The 24,493-nt window shown below is 43.7% G+C and overlaps 1 protein-coding gene across 4 annotated transcripts in view; it reads right to left on the bottom strand.

Annotated features, from left to right (window-relative positions):
- Positions 1 to 23,469, bottom strand: part of ANO1 (anoctamin 1) — a 73,108-nt gene extending 49,639 nt beyond the window's left edge. For all 4 annotated transcript variants that reach the window (XM_040701776.2, XM_004941530.5, XM_421072.8 and 1 more), the window contains exon 1: positions 23,095 to 23,469. In XM_040701776.2, coding sequence (XP_040557710.1) covers positions 23,095 to 23,152 — 58 coding nt within the window. In that variant the 5' untranslated portion in view covers positions 23,153 to 23,469. The remainder of the gene's footprint in view (positions 1 to 23,094) is intronic.
- Between the last annotated feature and the right edge of the window lie 1,024 nt (positions 23,470 to 24,493).

The following is a 24,493-nucleotide window of genomic DNA, read 5'->3' as shown; positions in this document are numbered from 1 at the left end:
GGAGGAAATTGCCAAGAAATCTGTTTTGACTATAAAAAGCTAAGAAGCAGATTCAAAAAAGCGTGGAGTGTTCTTGGGGTGCTACAGGTGGTCAGCACAACCTCCCAGCTCCAGGTTTCATTCCTAAATTGCTCCTACGTGTTTGTGTTGCAGCAACAAAACAACTGTTCTAATGTCATACAATTACAATAAGCACTAATGAAACCAGAACAAAAGAAGGGCAACTGTAACTCAATATTCTATCTCAAAAACAGTGAGATAAATAGAAAAAGAGAGAGCTGTTTCTGTCTTGTTCATTATTCTTTCAGTAATCATCCATGAAAAGAGACCAAGAGCTGGGACAGGAACCAGCAATCAGGCACTAGTTTTGCTATGACATGCTCTCAATACTGAGATCTGAAAAGTGTAAATGTTGGACTCACCAGGGCATAAACTGGAAATGATATAGTTTGAAACAGTGCCTCTCTCTTGCAGACAAAGATTCTCTTGATTCCCAAATTTAGCTGTTCCATTATAGTGCAGCAAGCAAATAGCATGAATCTCTCCTGGACCATACAGTGTAAAGCTGCACCAAAAAATGCTTTCATTTTATTTATAGTGCACAGAAAACGTACTGCTCCCTGTAGAGAACAAGGTGTCACTAGGAGAACTGATGACCAGAAGGTGATGAGACATTAATGAAACACAACCATGAAGTGGACCAAAACCCATGCATCAAGCCCACATAGCCCACAGTCTGTCTGAAGATACCCTGGGTAAGAGAGGAAATGGGGATTCCTGCCAAGAGCCAGAATGTGACACAAAGGCAGATACACAGAAAAAAAAAAAAGAAAGAAAACATTATTTGTTTTCATATTTCCTGACAAAGACATTGAAAATGATGTAATCTTGATATCTGGAGAGGGCCAAGATTTCATCCTAGAATTTAAGAGGAATTTATTTTCCTCCATGTGTGATTAAGTTTGCAAGCAGAAAGCAAAAGTTTTATTATGTTTTTCTGCTTCACAATTCATTTGCTTTCTTTCTTTTTTTTTTTTTTTTTTAAGAAAATGAAAACATTCTATTCAGTTATCTGGTAAATGTTTATCAGCTCAGTGAGAAAAACTAAACAATGGAATAAAACAGAATTAAAATTTAATATAGCACATCTTCAGGCATTGAAGTATTTAGAAAAACAATATGCTGTATGAAAAAAAAGTTCTTATTTTACCAAAATATTTGAAACAATTATTTATTTGGATACTGTCTTTTAAGGTATCTACTATTCCATAAATTTATAAGTTATAAGCTGCTAATTGTAAGCTTTATCAATATTAACATATACTCTATCTTAGTAATCACAGCCAGTTTTCAAACAGCATGACACATTCTTCTAGCTAGGTTCAAGTCTCATGAATATTCTGTTTATTTATTTAAATAAAATTACTCGTGCTCTTTGGAAACTACCTCAAAGGGCTCACCGTTTAATCTAAAATACATTTAAGAGAAAAAAAAAAACGTTCTTCTCCCTCATCACAGTGATTATGCCAACAATGGAATCGAAATGAATAGAGGGCAAGTAAATAAATATAAATGAAGTTGATGCAGTTCTGACTATCTTCAAATCTAACTGAGATAGCTCTCTAGTAATGTCCTTGAACCGTTGGCTTTTCTCACCTTTTGGGTTTCTGGAACCTACATAGCTGTTGCTATTTTCTATTATGACTGGTTAATATTCTGTGAAGTGATGTGATAAAGCAACAGTGGTTACAGTGGAACAGGTGCCATAATGCTGGATCAGCTATTGCTCAACGCATTAATTTGGGAGTCATACGATATTTAAACATTTGAATCAGTTGCAGTGGTTTAAAAAAAATTCCAAGCAGTTAAGCATAATTCTTTGTTTTCATACTGCCACTCTTCAGCCCAAACTCAAGATGAAGGTACCTTCTCAGTAGCTGCTCTGGCAGACATACAGACTTGACGTCAGAATATGGACCCATTTGGCCACAAACGCCTGAAAAAACAAGATGATTCTCCAAGAGATGGAAACTTGTTTCATGCCAATATGAGAGCCATACAGGAGATGCAACAACATGTGTGGGACAAACTATTGCTATTGAATTGCCTGCCTTTATAGCGTGTAAGAGAGCATATGTGACACAAATTGGAGGGAGCTTGGTAAGAGAAAGCTAAGCATAGAATCATAGAATGATTAAAGTTGGAAAAGGCCTCTAAGATCATCAGGTCCAACCCACCAACCCATCCCCACCCAAGCCACGTCCCTAAGTCAGATCTCCCTGAGTAGCAGCATCCTTCAAAGAAGCTCCTCGAGCAGCGATGAAGAAATACAAGTTTTGTACACCACCAATACTTATCTCAAGGATATTAGTGCCGTAAAACAGTGAATGGTGACTGCACCTTCAGGTAACATGTAGATATCTGAAGAAATATTTCAGTATTACAACGTGCAACAAGTTTCTGAGTCTGTTTTCTTGACCTAATTTTAGCAGGAGGCTGCCTTCTCTTTACATGAAATGAAGACTTCTTTCTTATTATCATTCATCTCTAATTGCATTCTTCCAGGAAGTATTTATAACACAGATCAGCAGTTTATATCCTTTATTCCTTGCCTGCCTGCAGGGCTGATTCTTGCCTGCAAAGTCCAAGTGACTGCAAACAGAAACTACAAGTCAACTCCTGGCAAGGTGGCTCAGCAAAGTGCTTCAAGGAAACTTCAGAGAACACAGAAAGTCTTTTTGATTAATGCCCTGCAATTGTAAAGGTTTAAAGTACACAACAAAACTGTACTTTGTAGAAAGCTTGGTGCTCTAATGTTAATGAAAATTGATGCAAGTATAAACTGAGAAAAGACTTGACCAGGCCCAAAGCTGCAGAGTGCCAGCTCTCATGTGAGAAGATATCTGCTTAGACTAATGCCGTCACTCTGGAACATGACTTGCCAGCTGAAAGAAAACACTACATCCAGGCTGTGCAGCAATTCCTACAGTACCATATCAGGACCCCCTTGGACAAGAAACTATCAACTGCTTTTTCTGCTAATCTCTCTGCTTACTAATCAGGCCTCAGGGTCTTGGAAGGGACTTGGCCTGTGATCTCTTAAACAAGATTTAGGAAGCCAAATGCCAAAATCAGACAATTACAAAAAAAAAAAAAAAATCCTGCATTTGAAATGCTGCTTTTCATGGGAAATAATTATTTGCTGGTTTGACAGACAGGATCTTATCTTGCTAATCTTGAGGCTTTTTAGTACTTGTATTCTGTTTGACTTCTCTCCTTTTGCCTATTTATTTTGGAAATTTATGGTGTAATTCCCAGAGGTTTGGATGGCATATTGCATACCCACTTCAATAAACACTCTGGAGTACTGCTTAAATACAGAAATGCAGCAGCATAACCAAAGTGGAGATGTGCCTTAGGAAAACAGGGAGGGAAAGGAGATGATCTGCATATACCTATGTGTATGCAATTAACTCAGCCACACCGAATAGTTGTAAAACCTACAAATTGCAAAACATTGATTCAATACAGAAAATAAAGATCTGTACTTAGCAATGACCTTTAGAACTCTGTTCTTCTGCACAGAGCCCTGTTGCTTCATCAGGAACCTAATGTAACCAAAATAGGCATGCTGGTAACCTCCTATTAGTCACAGCTCTCACGGGTGCAAAACTTGCTGTCAGCTTGAGCAGGGATGCCAAGTTTCTGCTACTTAGAATGCCTCAATGCCCCCACCATTAGCATGATGCTCAAAAGCAAGGGTCTCTGGGTTGACTGCTCTCAAGCTGGAGCCTCTCTCTTCTGGTTTGCAGAAGGATACACATAGTTTTTACCATTTACTGACATTTCTGCCTTCTCCTTACTTCATAGGTGACAAAGTCAAGGCGGTTTCCGTAAAGGTTCCAATGACGCTGAAGTTCTCAAACTTTTCAGAATGCATGAAATGTAGCCAAATACAACGTGATAATCCCCACATGGTCATGCAGTTCTTCTGTTTTCTAAATCTGATCTCTTGCCTAACCTCCTGTAAGAAATACCTCCTCTCACAAACAGAACTTACTGTCCACAGGGAAGACATATGACTCCCTCTACTGAAACAGGTAAGGATCATCAGCTCAGAATCTTCTGAGTCTTTATACTACTGCCTTATAATGGTCCCCTCCAAAAAACAGTTCTGATTTTTCTTGTTTGGTCTCTAGAAAATCTCACCCGCTACATCAGCTCTTCTCTCACATGACAGCTAGGGGACAACCCTCTGAACACATGTTCTTTGGAAACCAAGCAGAGACTGGTTTTACTGCAACTACAATTCCAAGTTGATGGACTGCTGGAGACTCTTCACAGTGATGTGAGAAGCTGCCAACATAATGCAGCTGCGAACATCTGGTAGTGGCATGGGTGTTCTCCAAATAGAACAGCACATATTTGAACTGTGCCAATCCAACCCATGGCTAACACTTTTTGAATTAAAGTATATTGACTGGCCATCCTGTGCTCAAAAGCAACAGGACTTCTCAATTTCAAGGAACATCCACAGAAATATCTTTCCTATGATTGTAATTTCTTTGCAAGTCCATCAAGGCTCTAAGAAAACTGGCATGTTTTCTGCTCAAACACAGGCTGTTCCTAATCTTCTCCAGAGGTATCACATGGTAGCTCTGTCTAGCATTGCAGACGTTATAGGGCTCCTTCTTTCTATGTCAGCAGATCACAGCACAACTATCCATCTCTGAGGCACATCTCAGAAAAAGGCAGATTCTAGATTACATCAAGCAAAGTATTTCTGGTAAAAATCAAAGAGCAACAGCAGTGATCCCCTCGGATACAGCTTACATTTTTCATCACTCCTTCTGAACTCATGAACTCAAATCTAAGTGGAAGCAAAATGACTGTGAGGAGCAGTGGAAGACGGAGAAGAAGCTTGTCTTTCCTGAAGATGAAGAAAGAAATTTGATGTTTTAAGCTAAAAAGCTATCTAGATGGATTCCCTTCATTATCTCCTTTCCTCTTATTTGAGTGGTTAAACAGCCAAAGGAAAATGAAGAACAAATAAAGCGCACATATAACCACCTTCATGTTTAAAACACTCATAGATGGTCCAGAGATGACGCTCTGGATTAGAAGCATGCCTGAGGTTCAAGTCAGCAATGGAGGAGAAAAGAAAAAGAAATGAAAAAAAAATACAAACTATTTTTATAATGGTACTTGAGAAATTTATGAATGGGGTTCTGTGATGTAGTTGCCCAAAATAGCAAAGATTTGGACATGATGACCCTAGAGTTCCTGAAAGCAGCTGGCACACAGGCCGTACATGCACAGGTTTCCCACTGCTTCCGTTCCCCTCCTGTAACACAGACTTTTCCCTTCAAGTTCCAAACAAATATCAGCATTAACATAAGGAACAGCAGAACAGGCAAGGATAATGAGTGTTCTACATACAACAATTCTACCTAAAAAACGTAACGGAAGTTTGCAGACTCTGTGGGAAATACCACTCTTAGACTACTTTCTTCTAAGATGTATTTCATTGGGTTTCTTTTCATTTTTTCCACTCTTCTCAGCTTTGTATGATCCACACTTTTCTTGCAGAAAGATGCCTCCGACTGGATATGGTACACCACCTGAGGCTTTTCCACCCGTAAGAAGAATTATATCACCATCTCTTGCTTACACCACTCAGTTTTTTCCCCCACAACATAGAACATTGTGGATTTATGTTTAGTTTATGACTTCCAGATCCTTTTCTGAGGAACTGCTCTTTATTCAGCTAATTATTCTGACCCAGATGGAACAGTCTGCACTTGTCTGGTTCTCAGCTCAAGCCATGGGAGCACATCCTTTTCCGGGAAGATAAGCAACAACAAGTCTGTGGTTTAACAATGTAGGATTTAAGGCTGCTAGTACCAGATCCAAAACTCCATAGTCACATAACAGAATGCAGAACTGTGAAATACACTCACTGTATTGGTCCAGGTTTTTCAAAAAGAAGTTTTTGCTGTGGCAATATGATAACAGCAGACTTTAGCTCAGATCTGTTACCAACTGGCCTGCCACAGCCAGCCTAATGTTGGCATAAAACAGAGCTACCACTAACTTTTGCTTGGGTGCTTTGCTGAATTTGAGAGCTGCACATGCTCAAAGAAAATCACACCAGTACTTTGCATGATCTGATAGCACATAAATCCAATATCTAAAGTCATGGAAGAAGGGCAAAAGTTCTTTTTTGACATAGCTTTGTAGATACTGGATGGGATTCCTTTCTGTAAACATGACAGTACATCTGATGCAAGATAAGAAAGAGAACTTACAGTGACACGTACACTAATTACACTGAAAAACAATCATCACTCCAGAACAGATAATACTGAGAAATTAATACTGAAGGAAACTTCGATGTACTTCGTAGATAACTGCGGTACTTTAAAACTGGATTCTGCTCAAACATTTGAAACATGTCAGTCCAAGATCTACAGATCAGATTGAGAATGTGTTGATGCACAACCATGTTTTAAAATAAATACATGGTGGAGCAGAACGCAAACACAGACTATTGGTTGGTTTTTGTTGTCGTTGTTGTTGCAAAAAAATTCCTTTCTTCAGTTTGAACTCCTCTTGTTCAAACAGCCTTAAAACCACTTCCACTTCATGTAAGCTAAATCCAGAATTTGTAGTAGCTGTGCTTAACAGGCCAGCCTGCAGCCTGGATTTGCTGAGATGTGTGTTGACTCGGTGCAATGTGAGTCGTGGGTGCAGCCTGGGTGAGACTGCTGGCTCCTGCTCTAACCACTTGGCCATGGTGCCTCCTTTACACAGAAGCTGAAAATAAGTAAGTAAAATTAAGGACACAGGACACCAACCATGGAGGAAAACACAAACCTAAGCATGTTTAAGCAGACAATTTGTCTTGCTGATGCTATATGAAGATCTCTTAGGCTGGAAAGGAGTGATTCATTACTGAATAACCTGTAGGATCAAGCTGAAGTATTCCTGAATGAATCTGTATTCCATTAATGACAAGGATCAGGTGCAATACCACAAAGCAAAATGTTAGAAATGTGGAACACAACTTTTTATACTCCTAACTAGCACTAAATTATTCTTCTTTAACACCCTTCACCAGAATGTCACCTATGACATACCTAAAAAGACTTCTTCAGTTTTTCCAATGAGTTAAATAAATGAACGCAAGAGCCACCACAGGATGAAAAAAAACCCCACGTTATTCCAAAAGCAATAGCCATCAGTCCCTCAATCTACACAATAAAGAATGCTAATGTGCTATATTTCTTTTTTTGCTCTGCAGCCAAGCCACTGTAAGCAGTTTCTCACTACTGCACAACAAACATTCATGTGAGTTTGAGAGCCTCTGCTTTCACAAAAAAAAGCACACAACAATTTTCAGTATACCATGAAAAACTCTGAAAATGGATTCAACACAATAAATCTTCTTTCCCCGCGTTTCCAGCTACATTTCCTGTACTGTTACCTTCAAAATTCATAGGAAAGCCCCAGCTGAGGGCATGGGGAGCACACATGGATCACTCCCATGAGCTCTACAAAGAATTAACAAAAAGATGCAGAGTAAAATTTTACAACACCTATATATATATATATATATATATATAGGCTATAAAACACTATTTGCTCTCAGGATTACTCCACGTGACCAAGCTGTGCCAGCTCCTATGGTAAATGACAAATTCTGTTTTTATGGTAGATTGTAAATGAAACTTACCATTAAATTTAAATGCTTTAGAGCTGGGAGAAGATCCCATCTTGCTTGTCCATCCCCAAGAGAGGATTCAATCACACTGCTGGGCAGAGACCAAGCTTGCATCTAATTGCTCCAGGGACAAGCCCAGGACGTGAGCAGACCCATGTTTTTGCACAGCACCACTCACGTGCCCTGCGTTACACACATGCCCTGCAAACTGCAGCTTGTAAAATGGAAGCAAATTAACCAGCGGCTCTTTTTAACACAGCCAACCTTAAGGACATCTGAACCGAGGGCACAGCTTGGGGCATCAAAGGGGAGACAGGGCGCTCTCAGTTGCAGGCACGCACGGGCTTTCTGCCACCAAAATGTCCCCACTCCATTCCATCATGTTATTCTCAAAGCAGCTGCTGCCCACTGGTGCTGCCCAAGTGTTTAATTACACTGGGTGAGCATTGTGAGCCTGCTGCTGACTCTGCCTCACACAGAGAAGGGATGTGTTTGTGTCAGCCAACCATCTGCATCAGCACTGGAAACACGTTGCATGGCAAGGCCCAGCCCCTGAGCCCAGGCAGCACGATGGCAGCCATCACCCGCAGCACAACTCTCAGCCCACCCCTTCCCTGGCACAAAGGCACCTCTTCACTGCTGGGGCCTGTAGTCTAACCCCAGGGAGGCCTTGGGGCCCATTCCATGATCCCAGGGAGGCCTTGGAACCCTCCTGCAAGGACAGCATCTCTGAAACACCCTGAACAAGTGGCACATGAAATTTGAACACAACAGAGGTGGAAATACTTCTGTAAAGCCCTTTCCAAAACATCTGGATCCACATCCCAGATGACAGAACAAGTTCACACACTGTATGATGCATGGAGCAGACAAAGGATTTCTCCTTACAGGGCAGACATTTTCCAGTGAAGGGGCAGCTGGTGTTTTCTCCAATTAACTGCATGCTTTCACTCAGCTCCAGTGAGTGGAAAACACTAAATAAGAGGACTTAGAAATCCTGCAGTTTATAACTCTTCTAGCCCAAATTTGTTCTTTGCATGCAAAAATTGAGCAAGACAGCATGCATCTTCTCCCTAACAGATTTCCTGGATCCCCACTGCAGGCTTCCAGGCAGCAAGCCCTACTCACACAGAAGTTTAAAAAATAAAAAATAAAAAAAATAAAAAATCAGAGTACCTCCTAAGCTATAATTGTAGCTTTAATTACATTCCACTTTCATTATAATTTTCCTTTCAGTTGCTCTCTTTGGCCTGTTCTCAGTGACAGCCTCTTGCAGACGTTTCCAAACTGTAACACATGATTTAGTGACTATCAGTTTCACTTGCTCTTTACTTGACTTTTTCCCCAGCAGTAAAATAGGAGTGAACAGTCTACAAGTTTCTCCCTCGTAAAGCACTGTACAGCAAGTTTAAATGACAACCTTCTCTTCACCACTTTTGGAAGGGCTTGATGCAGCAGTGGGGATTCATGTAGCATGGTCCTCCTCCTGGATGGGATAACTAGGCTATGGAAGGCCATAAGAGAAGACACCACAGGGAGTTGTGAAACAGGATGGAAGAGTGGAAGTGAAACAGTAGCAGTGTCAGACACCTGTGTCTCATTTTTGTGAGGTTGTATAGCACTGATAGGCTCCAAGGGAGAGCTCTTGCCCAACCTAGAAGACTGCTCTGCAATGGTCCATCCTAGGTCACTTGAACTCTCTCAGTTAACAAATGAGCTATCTGCAATCACCAGTTACACACTCATCTATTTACTTTCACGTGCAGTTGGCATGAAATGACAGGGCAGTCATCTAAGACTGTAAGGATATTACATAAGTTAGTGTTGAAAGCAACAAAGTCATCAATTCCAAGGACAGGCAAAGGCTGCGTGTTCCAGATCTGTAAACGATCAATTGAGTGTTTCAGCAAGAGGATCATAGAATGGCTTTTGGGTTGGAAGGGACCCAAAAGATCATTTATTTCCAACTATAATGGTGAGTGCAGAGTAAAATCTCCTCTGAGCCACAAGAGGGTCCTATGGGGGCCAACCACACTGCCCTGAAGAGCTGAGGCCTCACTGCTCAAATCTCATTCAGAGGAAACCAAGAGGTTTTACTGACCTGTGGGCTCAGAAACACTACATTTACATCCCTTATGGCCTGAATTCATTTGGGGAAATGCAGCCTGAAGGAACACTCCAGTTTCCAACGATGGATACCCGTGCCCTTCAAATTCAGCGAGTAATTATTGTAATGAGCATCTATCTGCCATGTCATGGAGGCACAACACATCTGTCTGCTTAAGGTGGGAACCTAGAAGAGACAGAGCAGCAGCTCAATCCATCCTCCCAGGTGCAGCCTCTCTGGATAGCCCTTATGTTCCTGTGTTGGTCTCTGGAAGACTCTTTGGTTCCTCTTGCTCCCAAGCTCTTGTTCTGAGTGGGAAGCAGGCTGCTGCAGCACAGCTGCCCTCCCTACCTCTGCTCACCCTACAACTCCCCTCCCCACACACACACCCTAAGCATGGAAAGTAACAGAGCCAGAGCACCCTGAGCCTCTCAGATGATGGGCAAAAGCAGGTAGCAAGGCATCAGTTGCACTAGAGCTCAGTTTAAGTGGTTAAATCTCCTCTTCAAAAGCACCCTTCAGATAATCAAAATTTTAGACATCTGGTCCATCATAGCACAGCCATGTGATTTGGGAGCCTAGTCCAGCCCCAAGCCTGAGGCTGGCTGGCAGGAACAGCGATGCTGCAGCTGGCCCCTACTTCCCCATACTCAAGTGCTCATCTGACCAAAGAAGGAATAAGAAAGGAAAAAAAGGAGAAAAATCTGGATTCCTGTCAGCAGACCTCAGGGGAAACTCAGGAATATAATCTTTTTCCTGGGGACACTTTGCAGAGCAGGGGCACTTGTGGTGGTGGTGTTGTTATTGTTGTGTGTGTGTGTGTGTGTGTGTGTTGTTTTTTCAATGAAAAAGGGTAAGTGTCCAGAGAGGAAAAAAAGAAAAATGAAAAAAAAAAAGAAAGAACAGACACAAAACTAAACAATCTACCTTAAAATAAACTCTGCAGCATTATCTGTCTCTTGTCAAAAGTTATTAGTGAATAAAAGTGACAGACTGTCTCCTAAGATACATCCCATGTCCAAGCGACATACCTAAAGATTGTCAGAGACTTCCCTCTGTTGATGTGTCTGCTTATCCTTAGTGCCCACGCTTCTTTCATTGCAGTGCATTCTTGTATGGTGGAAGCACTTGATTTATTTGCTGAAGGGAAGAGAACACTTTTTTTCCCACCTAATTTTACTCTTCTGATTCTACAGGTCTTTGTTCCTTGTAAAACAGAAAAGTTCTCGACTAAAACCAGACTCCACATAATTATTTTTCCTTAAAAATAGAGTCAATAAAACTAGCAGATGCAAACAAAAATGGAAACGATCTATCAAATCTAGCAAACAGGTCTTCCTTCACTGCACATTCTTCACATTAAAAAAATTACTAGTGGTCGGTATTAAAACCAGACAAATTGCACGGTGCTTTGGGGATAAAACAACTCTTGTAGACAAGTTACAGGAACAGATGAACAAGATGTTGCCTCAGTCCAGACAGCAGTTATCTGCTGGGAGCTTGGTGTCTGCTCTCCATCCCTCACTGAATGTTTTAAGCAGGGTCTCTGTCTAACATTTCAAATCAAAACTGAAAATTCAGACCCAGACAACTCCGGGGGTTGTTTGAAAACCGGACTTCAGCCACAGCTTTGATGTGGCTATGGACTGGGTGCATTCCCGTGAAGTTTTAGTTCTTGTTGAAGCTGCAGAAGGGCAGAGCAAGGACACTCAGCACACTCAGGAGGAGAGTTCTACCACGAGGGCAGTGTGGAAAGGGTTTGCTATGTGGTCGCACACACTATACAACTAGAAACATTCAGAGATGAAAAGAATAGTTGAAGTGTTGTAGTTCCTGTTAGAATAAACTTTAAATGAAAATTAAAACAAGCTAATAAAGTGGACTGCAGCTATGGGACAGATGGGACCAAACCAAACTGCCTGGTTTTCATCCATGCAAACAAGAGAGGAACAGGCAAAGTCACTGTGATTCTATCTTCATTTCTTCACAAGAAGCCATCCCATCACCTGCATCCCTGTGCTGCATCAGAGGATCACAAAAGGACACCCTTCCACAGCACTAATGACAGGAGACAGTTCCCACAATGACTAAAACCCAAGTGGTTGAAGGAAAGACATTATCAATTTAACCTTAACCTTCATTTAGACAATAAAACACAATTTTTTCTTTTGTTTCTTCATCTATTTGTTGTTGAGAAACAACATAAACCGTGCCTTCTTCATAGTGGTAACACCTACTTTTATTTCTGTTTAACTTAATGCAACTTCTCTGCTGCCAGGTAACAGCCACACACCTCTTACCCATCTCCGTGACTAGCCCATAGCCAGAAGTACCTACAGGACACACTGCCATCTTCAACTGCTCCACAGAGCACCCAAATATCAGCTTCTTCACCATACCACACCATCCAGCTGCACAGCTAGTCTTCAGATTGCAAAGGAAGATCCCCAGCATCCCCCCAAGGCAGCACAGAAAGAAGATGGTTCATGGCTGAGCCCTAAGGAGCTTCACCGTCAAAGAGGATTTCAGCTTTTAACATGGTTTAGATTAAAATCCTATCTGCCTCCATGACTCTGATGAAACTTTTGCGTTCTGCATCAAGGCCAAAACTGGCAAACTAAAACAAAGAACTTAACATGTACAGCCTCCAATATGCAAACAACTGATTGTTTCCATAGAAAATTAGAGAACAGAGAAACTGAAGTAAGCCTAAAAAAATGAATCCCTAATTTTGTAATAAAGGCCACACAGTCTGCTTTGCTGAGCACAGAACTGGAAAGGCATAACCGCTTGGCTTTAACCAAGTATCACTACTGATGCCATCCATGGCTATGAGCCATTTTCCTCCACCACAAGACATGTTCCTGGGTCTCAGTCAATGGGAACTCCAGGACTCACCTTACTTAACAGAACATACAGGGAATTAATTACTGAACACTTGCTAAGATCAAACACTGAGCGGGCTTGCTTCAAAGCAGGAACTCAGGAGAAACACAAAACAAAACCAACACCGTTGCCTGGACTTAAGATGCTGAATTTGAATCTCTTATCTGTACTTATTGAAACCATTTTGGTTTGGGTTGTGCACAGACTTACTTTGTACTTCAAATTTGGAAAAAGCTCCATAAAGCAGACACCTAATGGAAATGGCACGTGGAAGTTAGATATTACAAACATCTTTTGAGATATTTAAATCACCGCTACACTAGACTCTGAATTCTAACCTAATTTGGTAACAAGCCAATATTCTAGACACCATCTTACAAACAGCATGATCCCAAACTCAACTTGGTCTCCAGAGCTATCACTATAAGCAAAAAGTCTCTGAACAATAACCCCAGAATTGAAAGTTCACACAAGGAGGAGTACTTGCAAAGGCTTTGGATGCAAACTGAAATCCCATTTAGTTACAAATATTTTATTGTGGAAAAGGACGTGGAAAAACAAAATAAGTTAAAATGATAAAGAGACCTGAATAGAAAATCTGTGGTTATAAATGGAACAGTTGCAGTAAGCAGATAGTTCTGTACATCCACATCTGTTCCAGTTCAAAGCAGTTCATGTGAACCAGGGGAAGAAACTATTTTTTCCTTTAGCTCCACTGCTCTGGACCTATCTGCTTCAAGCTAGGGCAAGGATTAGGATGAGGGAGAAACTACTACTGGTGCACTGGCTCATCGTCCAGAGTTTCAACAAGATGGAGCAGTCCCTGCACATCTCCCATTGCCTTTCCCTTCTCCCCCCATTTAAAACACTTTCTGAGAAGAGCAAAAGCATTTGCAAATACTTCTGGCAATTAAAGCTGTTTTTGCTAAAACAAAAGCTTCGGTAACTTAACAAAAGCTCTGTTTTTGTTTCTCTACTCACAGATAGTTTCTGTTTCACAACTATCCCTTCTGGGGCCACTTTGATGATAACGTGGGAAAAGCAGGCAAAATAGCCAAACAGGGAAATAAATATATAAAAATAGCAAGACTGCTCCAGAACTCATTCAGGTTCCAGAGGAGCTCAAATTTCCTGCCTGTGGATGTCTGAGACTCTTTCCGTCCATGCCCAAGTTCGGTCTCCGTTTCTGTGATGTCCTCTTTTCGGCCCTTTTGGAATCTTAAAAATATAATAGTAAGAAAGAAAGCATCTGGGAAAAGGATGTGGTGCAAAGAGCCATGATATCAAACTTGGCACAAGCTGAAGTCAGCTGCCCATTTTGTATTGACAACAACACCAAACTCAAGAGGAGGGACCTTCCCCTGCAATAATCTGGTTATGAGAAATCAGTATTTTCCTGCTTCCGTAACTAAATGACAGCCTTCACACAGTGCCTGAGATTTAAATGTCTTAACAAAAAATAAAATAAAATAAAATGAAATAAAAATATTAGTTGTTCACACAGAGGTTGAAATACATTCACTAAGGTCCCTGAATTTATTTTCCACTTGCAAAAATGTAAAAGCTTCCCGCAACTGAGTCTCTGTAGGAAATTCCTGCCACTGACAGACTGCACACACACGCCAGTCAATACAAAGTAATTGCTGGACTGGAATCAATTGCAGGCTCCCAGGAACTGCTTCAACTGGATTTTACTTGAGAGATTTAGTGCTGTAACTAGCGAGATGCTGAGCTCCTCAGATACCACTAGATATGTGCATCCTTGCCAAAATGAAGACAAATGGTAAAGCTCACACTGAGACCTAGAGCAGAGCTCATCAGAAGCCATCCATAAGGCAAAGGACCCTGCGCCTTGCCACCCTCTACCTCTAAAGAACATCCTCCACGTTCTTATTCCGTGAAATAATTCTCCAAGCTCCTCAGAGAGATGCCTAAGTGAAGGAGCAAGACTTTATGGCAAAGTATTGCTCACACAGAATGACAAGCATACTACAGGTTTCCCTCAAAAACCCAGGGGTGTGGATGCTAGCAAGACACACAGGAGGATCTCAGTTGCCCACTTTTCACCAAAATCAGGGCTATTTGCCTGCTTAAGTGCTTTACTGGACAAGGGCCAGAGGGCATGGCAAATTGCAGGATACAGCCCCTACAAACTATTCTGAGAAAATATGCTGAAGAGAAGAAGGGAAAGCTTTCATTAATTTATATTATAAAGACAACAAAGATGTTGTTTTGGAAACAAGAGTCTGCCTGTTTTAACTGGAAATTTGCTAGCACGATGCTACAAGGACAAAGTTTAAAAAATAAAGTAATTCATCCGCCACTTAGATATTATTAGCCTTAAAAGACTCAGATTTGATGTCTGTGCCTCTGGTATGATACTAAGATACTTAAAATCTAAACTCAAATCTATTTCTGCTCTTCCATTTGTAACTGGTACATGTTGTTGTTGTTTTTTTTTTAATTATTATTATCCAACTACTTAGTTATCTTGCCAAATGAACTTAAATGTATCAAATTAATTGATAATACTCTAATTGCAACACACAGAAGACAGGTTATTAGAGTGGTATTGATGTGTACAGTTATCTTGCTGTAGATGACCTTTTGTTACTCTTAGCCATTCATTCCTCAAGGAAAGCTCTGGACTGTGTGTTTAAAATATGTTATTTCATTTAAACTGACATGCAGCTGTCTCCTGCAAAGTAAGCAGCAGAGAGATCCAGAGCTGATAAAACTCAGCTCTGGACAGTCTGACCCCATTTATGTGGGGGCAGACCCACACCACTCCATTTCTTCCACTTCCACCCACATAATACATGTGGCTATGCCCTGGGCAAGCGTTATTTCTCTCAGCTGAGTCCATCAAGTGAACTAAAACGACAATTCTTGCTTTTGTTACCTGCCAAACCCCTGTATTCAACGTGGTACTTCCTGGCATATAAAGTTCTGCCACAGTAAATGAAAACGATGAGAAAGAAGGCAATGGGCTCCCCCAAAGGTTCCCTGAAGGCTATAAAGTCTTTTAAGATCAGTGGCTAAAGAAATATTTTGCACTTCTAAAGCATGTACAAAAGGGCTAGGACAGGGTGTCTGTGCTCAGCCTTTGCCTCTCAGCCTGGCTTCCCACCACGTGAGCTAAAGGGGGACGCACTGCACATCCTCCCGTACAATTGTTCAGTAACAGGATCTGTTCCTATTATGAGAGCCCAGACGTCCTCTGGTGCCTCCAGGCACACAGGGTGAAATAATTCTACAAAGTAACAGAATTTGAAAGACCAGTCGGTAGTATAGAAATAGTTGTCCTTGATAGCTGAGGTATGTCCCTCCTAATGTACCTAAAGATGTTCTTTTCCAGCCAGTCTCAGCTATCTGCCAAAGGGGTTATCGACAGCAACTGTGAACAAGAAATAGCACTTCAGATCTACGTCCCCATCAGTGTCAACACTAAACCCTAGCAAGCTGTTTACACACAGACTTAAGGAACAGACAAACAATTCTGATGCCTGCATCCCTGGAAAACCATGCCATTGCAACAAGACATTCTGGACTCAATATTCAGAGAATCACTGAATGGTTTGTGTTGGAAGGGATCTTAAAGACCATCTAGTTATAACCCCAGTGGACAGGGACAACTTCCACTAGATCAAGTTCCCCAAAGCCTCTTATGAAAAGCCTTCATTTAACTCAAAGTAACTGCAAGCGTGCATCCAGAGCAAAGGTTGCTGGTTTTGGAAGCTTTGAGCCCTTTTAATTAACATGATAGTGAAGAGTGAAGAATGCAAAGCTTTGGCAATATCCTACAGAACAATTCCCAGAAAAGCATTCACATTCACCAAACAATCTCACAGCAGCTCCAAGGACAGCTGTGGATGAAGTTAGACAGGTACAGTTAATAATGAAAAGAGAAAGAGGGGAAGGAAGTAAAATTTCACTAAGAAATAATACAGATGTGGTACACATGGAAATGAGGAGAGTGTACGAACTGGCAAGGTCAGAAAAGATAGAGGGATAGCAAGAGGGGCAGGGGAACATTCTGCCGTCTTCTACTACATACAACATCAAGTATTATACCCCAAATATACTGAATATACAAATATACTCAATAGAGCTGAATTGAATGTATTTCATCTTTGGAAATGAAAATGAAGGGTTTCTCAACTCATGTCTTCTATACAAGCAGTTATTCTGATAAAAGGGGGAAAAGAAAATGGAACATTTTGACATTCACCCTGCATTACCCTGTTTGGTAGTAAGCCCACTTCCTGCATAGGACACCAAGCCAGTCCTATTAGCCATATGTGGATACACTAAGCTACAGACAGCACAGATTCAAACTGTTCAGTATGCCTTATAAGGTGCCTTTCCTATTTAATTTGCATTATAATATACATTATACACCGCAACATGCAGGTGCCCTGCTTCACAACAGAGAGGCACTCCCAAGCTATGCCATATCATAGAATCTTATGTTCTGGGGTGGGAAATGATGCTCAGCATGTTTTAGATCAGATACTAGATATTTCTCACAAGTAAACAAAATTACAACACTATGATGCCACAGTACAGAGCAGCCTTAAATGCTAGTAGGCAATCAATCACCACAGAAGGGAGATCATTTCCCAAAAAAACCAATAACACTAATTTATTTTCAGATCTGTTTGATTCAAGTTTATGATTTGTCTGGGACACGGAATCAACAGTATGATGAATTGAATACATCTCCTGGAAGACTAAATTTATTAAAGTACATTGCTCGAGCTGATTAAATGAGAGCAACCATTGGTTTGGACATTGGCTTGATCAATAGTAGGGATAATGCTGGAGAAATAATTAACTGGAACCTCACTCGGGTTTTATCATTTTAAGGATAAACCAAGGTGATCACTTTTTCACTGCCTCTTCACACACAAGGCCTCTGTGGCACAGCCCAGAGCCATCCCTGCCGGTCCTCGTCGCCATCCTTGTTCTACAGCTCCCACACTGAGCTGGAAACCAGGACAAAGCCTGGCTCCACATCCTCACTCAGTGGCTGGGGCTCAGCTCTGTTTATACTCCCGTGAGCCGAAGAATGACGATGACTAGTAGCTATATAGATAAATAAAGTATATTAAGTCACAGGAAGTAAAAAGGGAAAACTATTTATTTTTAGAAACCTGTTCTTGCCATTCATCAAAAAAGAACATTCAAAAGTATGCAGCAAGATACAAGCATCTGGCTGAGGTTAGCTGACCACACAGCAGCAATCAGTCTACACACGGAGCCATTTTCCTTCTTTTGGGCCAGGCAGACCTGGTGCCAGAGAGTACAGAATACAGACAGTAATGCAGCAGTTCCACCAGCAGACCACAGCTGCGTGGGCATGACCTTGGCTTCCCATCCTTCCAGTAGCTCCATAGCCAATTCCTCCTTTTAGGTACACTGTGGTACCACCAGTACATCCCAAAGTGCTACACTCACGCCATCTACTAACAGCATCCAAAATGAAATACAGGGGAGAAGGCCTTGATGCCTAGGTCAGCTCCTCCAGATGCAGGCTATGTCAACATCAAGCAAAACCAAACATGTGATTGGTACTGTGGAGCTGGATGCTCAATTCCCCAAAACCAAGCAGCAAATGCAGTACACCCACACAACCCTTTTTCCCCTCCTATTGCCAAAATAGCACGCATACATCAGTAGAAAACCTTTTCAGGACAATAGTGCCACAACGCACTGTGATGAATTTAATAGTATTTGCATAAAAGCTTCCATCTTTTGCAGTCTGCAGTAGATTTTTTTTCCGGGCAATCATACCAGAAGCATAAAGTCATGCCATATTTTGAATCTCTGCCTGCCAAAATCTGTGAAGAATCGCAAAGCACACTCATTGACATATCTTGCGGTACATCACCAGCCAAGACACTATAGTACAAATGAGCAGACATAAATAACAGCACAAGACCCACTTCTGCCATTCTTACACCAAAGGAGTAAAAACCTAACACACAGAGCAAAGCTTCACCCCAAAACCTCCACATCGGAGGTCTTATTCTTCTCAAGAACAATTATAGGACTGCCACAGTATTATGTTAAAAAAGCTTTAAAGTGACTACAGAAGACTCGGTGTTCATTAGTTGTGCCTTCACGATATTGCTGAAGTCAGTAACTGCTCGATTTCCCTATTTACTTATTCAGAGTGCACCCTCAATCTGCACTCTCATTTGCCAGCCTTTTCCCTTTTCTACTGAGTGCTGTAAAATGTGTTTTTCTCTCCGTGGGCAGTTTTCCTTGGAGAGCCTTCCTTATCACACACAGATGCCTATCACACATTCCAAGCTTGTTCTGCAAGTGGGACATCAGCTCATATCAATAAGTACATGAGGCAACAAATATTTGCAATGTGTTTAGAAAACAAAGTGCTTCCTCTGTAGCGTATGCTACCCCTGCACAGGATACAGACAGCGGGAGAGGTAAGGCAACAGGACCAGGAGCACAGAACTTGTAACCACTGATGCCAGGATATAAAAAAAGTAATTTATAAGACGTAAAAGGAGCAGTTAACGCCTGCACACTACTTAACCTTTTCACAACAGGATTCAGATTTTAAAGCTCCCTTGGAGCACTTACAGTTGTGTCATAGGTATGTGCCAGTTTACAAAAAAAAAAAAGGTTGTTTTTTTGGAGTGCAGTCAGAGAGGACAATTTTGGTGATTATGTATATTATTAATATTCCACTCAGAGGAGTAAGAACGCACAAGCAGGCTCTCGCACTGACTCAGAGCTGCCAAGAACAAATCAGGTATGCAGATAAGGCAACAGGCAAAGATACTGCAAGGAGAAGGCACGGGATCTCCATCCTTCCATCGGGTCAGATCTGGAAATAACTTCCATAGTGGCCAGAAGGACAGACTGCCAGGGGAAGGCTCAGAGATGGGAATTGGAAGAAGAGGGAAAGCAGCAGGACCTGGAGCAGCAGTGGGGCTGAGGGCCCTGGGGACAAGCCGGCATGGCAGAGCGGGACATGGAGTGTGTGAAGAGCAGGGACGTGGCCCAGCTCTCCCAGGACAGTGGCTGGAGAGAGGCAAGGGAGCATGGAGACGGGCCAGCGTCCTGCCGGGCTGCAGCACCACTCTCAGAGGCATTGGGGTGAGGGTAGGAAACTGAAGGCTAAGCCAAATAAACACAACTCTTCTTCCCGTGGGTGCACAGGGGCAGGCCTGGGGCAGGGGCTGTGACTAATGCAGCTGAGGCTGCTCTGCTTCCTGCGCCTGGGAGCGGGACGGCGGCTTCTGAAAGGCCTGCGCGTGCCATAAATTACCTCACGGCAACAACCGAGGCACCGCTGTCTTCTCGCTCTTCAAAGTGCTGGAAATAAGCTGCACACTGCTGCTGACATCACCCTGCGATGTGACACCAGCCCAGCAGCTGGCATGGGTGGCTTAGCATCGCAGAATGTGATGGTGCCATGGGTTCCCACTGGGCATTCCTAAAAATTGGTCACTGGTACAACTGCCTGTGGTACAACTTACCAAGCTAAGGGCTTACAGTGACTGAACAACTGTGTGGAATGAAGCAGAGGGAGATGAGCGAGCTCAGCGCTCTTCAGCCTTTTGCACAGTAATGCTCTGAAGCTTATTCTGTCTGCCACAGTCCCCTCTGCTCTTCCCCATCCGCAAAGTGATCCTAATTTAAAGCCAGCTGTATTTTCCAACCACAGCATGTCCCCAAGCATTTCCTTTTCTCAAAATCACCAGAAGCCAAAGGGTGTAATTAAAGTCAAAAGGGACTTTTTTCCCTTCTGGATGCCAATAAATACTGCCCCTTCCCAGAGCCTGCTCGCTCTGCCTCCGCACTCCCCATCCCCTCCACATCTCCATGGCCCAGCCGCAGAAATTAATAAGTTATTAGTACAAATTAAAATATTACATTAATGATGTACGTGAGTGCAAGTTACAGGGCTGGAAAAGAAGTCCTAATTAAATCAATATGGTTATTAGTCCCTTGTCATCTCTGATTAATTATTAGCTTAATATGCTTCATCATTTTTGCTGTTAATGGAATCACTGCAGTGCTACCATGGGGAGATGGGTGCTGCAGAGGAGCTGATGGAGCTGTGCTGGGGACCCGGGCCATGCTTGGGCATGAGTGAAGTAATCCTAAGAAAAGAGGGGGGAACACCTCACCTTCCGGTACAACAGCCTGACCACGTAAAAACTCCCACTGTTTTCAAAGGATTGAGCTGTTCTCTCAAGGGGTTTTTAACTGTTGATACAGAGAGGGAGAAGGCACAACTGTGTCAAGCTGAGCCCCAGGCACTTGTCCCAGTGCCCCCACACCTTACACTGGCAAGACAATCTACTCCAGGCCTTTCCCCAACCAACACACCACTGCTTTTTCAGCTACTTCTACCCCAGCCCCTTCTTCGCACATCCTGATTGCCCAGGGTGTAAGAAAGGAGCAGGCAGCAAGTTGGAAGCCATCACCCTTGGTCCCTGGAGCTGTGGGCAGGGTGGGGGCTGAGGACCCCCGACCTCTCCTGCTACCAACAGAACCAAAGATAACATACAGAGGTCACCAGCCAGCTCATTCCTAGAGAAACATGAAATAGTCATTAGGGCATAGGTAACTCTGACTGTATGGGAATACACCTCTCCTTCGCTTCCCTTTCTCCTGTCACCCTCCCTCTGATACCAGCTTTTCCTAACTCTGTTCCACCCCAGCTGCCTGCAGCTAGGCTTTCTAGAGATGAGGACCTGGTGCAAGGACAAAATCTCCACCTGACCCTCCAGCAACAAGCGCAGAACGTGCCCGAGGACTGGCCACGGCTAGCATTGCACTGCAGTGCATGGATCCATTGTGTGACTGTGCAGGAGCTTCACCCCATAAACAGCTTCACAAACACGCTCTTTGGGATAGGATACATGTGCTTCTGGGAACAAAGCTGCTCCTTGAACTCACTATCACAGCTGGTGCATGGTGTTTGTGCTGCTGACGGGTGATTCAGAAATTAAACAGAGAATGCCACCGCAAAGCATTATGCTGAGTTCCTCACAGATAAAGTGCCACCTCAACTTCCCAGGACTCACCCTACCACTGCCATTACCTCAGGATAAACTGCCACTTTCACAGAGCCAGGGCTTCCCAGTACAGGTTTTGTCCCTTAGCCCTCCTACTGCCGTCCCTGATAACACCTCAGCCTCCGTTCCACAACACACAGCACAGAGGACTTCCACCTCCTCCATTCAACTCAGAACATGGGGCAGGCAGAATTCAGCAACCCCATTCCCCACTGCTGAGCTGCACAGCCCAGCTGCGCCATGTCACAGACTCAGAACCAGTTCCCTTCTACTCCTGGTTGCTCCACCAGCCCATGGCTACGGCGCATTTCAGAACTGGGCTGAGCTCCAGTTGAATGTTTGGCCATGTAACGAGGAGACTCCGGGATAACGGTTTTCGTGGGAATCCAAAAAGAAGGAGTAAAGAAAAGGGCTCCCCACGCTATTTTTAGCCGCAAACAGTAAGATTTGGAATTTTGATTGTAAAGTATGGAATTCATAAATGGTGCCATGCTAAATTTACTCCATTTGTATACAGTTCTGCTGGATAACCAAGGGGGTTACAGCGCGTTCCTGGTTAGCATCTCAGCCCTAGCTTTATAGCCTCTAAACCAGGAGGAAAAATGCGTTCAGTAAATAGTGCCTGTGAAATCTGTGCCCCAATGCGTGCACACCCGAGGATTTTCTGCACATGCTGTATATGTACATGCATGATATCTTCTACTAACGCGTGTGTCGGTGCGTGTGTGCACCCACAGCCACCGAGCTGGGATTTATTTCCAGAGTGAAGCCAAGGAAATTCCCACCCCCTACCATTTAAGCGCTTGGCTCTTTGGCTCAAAACATTCTGCAACTTCTCAGCCAAGGAATGTATTTTCCCTTTCCAATATATATAATTTATTTTGCTGCACACATTAGTTAATGATTCAGAGACACACGATTAAGCCAGCGCTGTGAGGACACCACTGACCGGCTGAGCAGACCCATCTCATTTTGTGAGACCTTTTTTGCTCGCCTGCCGTGGCACAGCGTGAACTGACAGCAGCCACCGAATCAAGGGTTTGTCTCATCTACTTCGTACTCCAGCAATTTTTCATAATTAGCCTGGCTTCCTGGGGCTAGATGAGCTTTTAATTACTACATTAATGTAGATAAAGAAGACTCTATGCTGCTCTACACTTCTGGGGGGTGGGGTAAGAACGCTGTTTTATTTCCCTACTACTTTGCAGAGATTACTCCGGGATCTGTAACACCGCTCGGCACCCCGCAGAACAGCACCACCCGGACACCTCTCCCCCAGCGCAGCGCGCCCCGCACTCCTCTCCCCGCCGCACACTTACGTGGTCCCCAGGGCGCGGCGGCAGGCAGCCTGCGCAGGTGGATCTCATCCTTATCCATCCCCCGCCGATCCCCGCAGCCCGGCTGCGGTACCAAACTCAACTTGCCAGGGTCCCTCCTTTTCCCCCCTCCCCACCTTTTTTTTTTTTTTTTTTTTTTTCTTTTTTTCTTTCGTCCCTTTTATCCTTTTTAATTCCTCCCCCGCTCGGTGCACGGGGAGGGCTCGCTCACCCGCCGAGCGACACCGCGCAGCGCCCCGCTGCCCCCCGGCCGACTTTAAATAAGGGCGCCGGGTGCCGGCCCGCCGGGAGCGCGGCCCTCCGCGGGGAGCCGGCCCTCCGCGTCACGCCGCCGCGCTCCCTCCCTCCTTTCTCCCCTCCCTTCCTCCCTCCCCGCCCGCGCCCCCCGCCCCGCGCGGAGCTCCGCGCCTACCTGCGCGGCGGCGGCGCTGCCCTGACCTTGGGCGCCGGAGGGACGGCGGCAGCTGCAGCGGCTGCGGCGGGGCGGGGGCAGCGCGGCCGACAAAGGTCAGCGCGCCCGCGGTGCCCGGCGAGAGCGGAGAGGTGCCGCGGGGGTTCGCCCGAGGGCAGCCCTCGCCCTGCCCGTGCCGGCTTTCGCTGCGCGCAGCCGGCGAAGGATGCTCGGCCGCGCTGAGCTGCAACCTGCCGGCCCCCGTATCGGTCCGGTCCCACTCTCGGCTTTCCCGTGATACTCAGAGCGTACTGCACTGTGGCTTCGGGAGCTCTGCGGAACCAGGGTTTGAAAGTTTTCACAACTTTAAACTTCTCTAGGAAGGTCTGAGATTTGATGTGGTGGGGAGAAAACACATCAATTAAACATCAAATAAACACAGGAATTTACTCATACGGACTTCTTCACGGAGTACAGTCCCTAGAGGCTTCAAAACTACAGCAGGATGCTTTTAGGCCAGGTTTTGTATCTTATTTATTAGTTTATTATTGGCAGAAGAGCAGTTGAGTAGATGGTGCTGTACAAAGCTCCATGTACCAGCTTGCTTTGCCAGAGATCAAAGGCACTTGAGAGCAAGCTCTCCTTCCTCTGCTTACAACTAATTTGTTCTGGGCTGAGTTTTGCAGCAGAACCAAACGTGGGCACAAGCCCAACATATATATTTGTCTCATGAATGCAAAACACAAAGAAAGCTGGAAACAATGCCGGATTCCAGCATCCTATCTCACTGTGATCACAGGCTCCTCTGCTGCCCACGGCTAGAAAGGGCACATGGGTGGGCACTTGGCTGGGCTGCACAGCTGGCACGGAGCTGGTTGCTCACCAAAATGCAGCCCTTGCTGCCCATAAGAATCACTAAGATTGGAAAGACCTCTAAGATCATTTAGTTCAACCATCAACCCATCACTCACGCCCACTAAATCACGTCAC

Source organism: Gallus gallus, chromosome 5 (genome assembly GCF_016699485.2).
Source record: "Gallus gallus isolate bGalGal1 chromosome 5, bGalGal1.mat.broiler.GRCg7b, whole genome shotgun sequence".
Lineage (NCBI taxonomy): Eukaryota > Metazoa > Chordata > Aves > Galliformes > Phasianidae > Gallus > Gallus gallus.
This window is presented reverse-complemented; position numbering and strand designations above follow the sequence as displayed.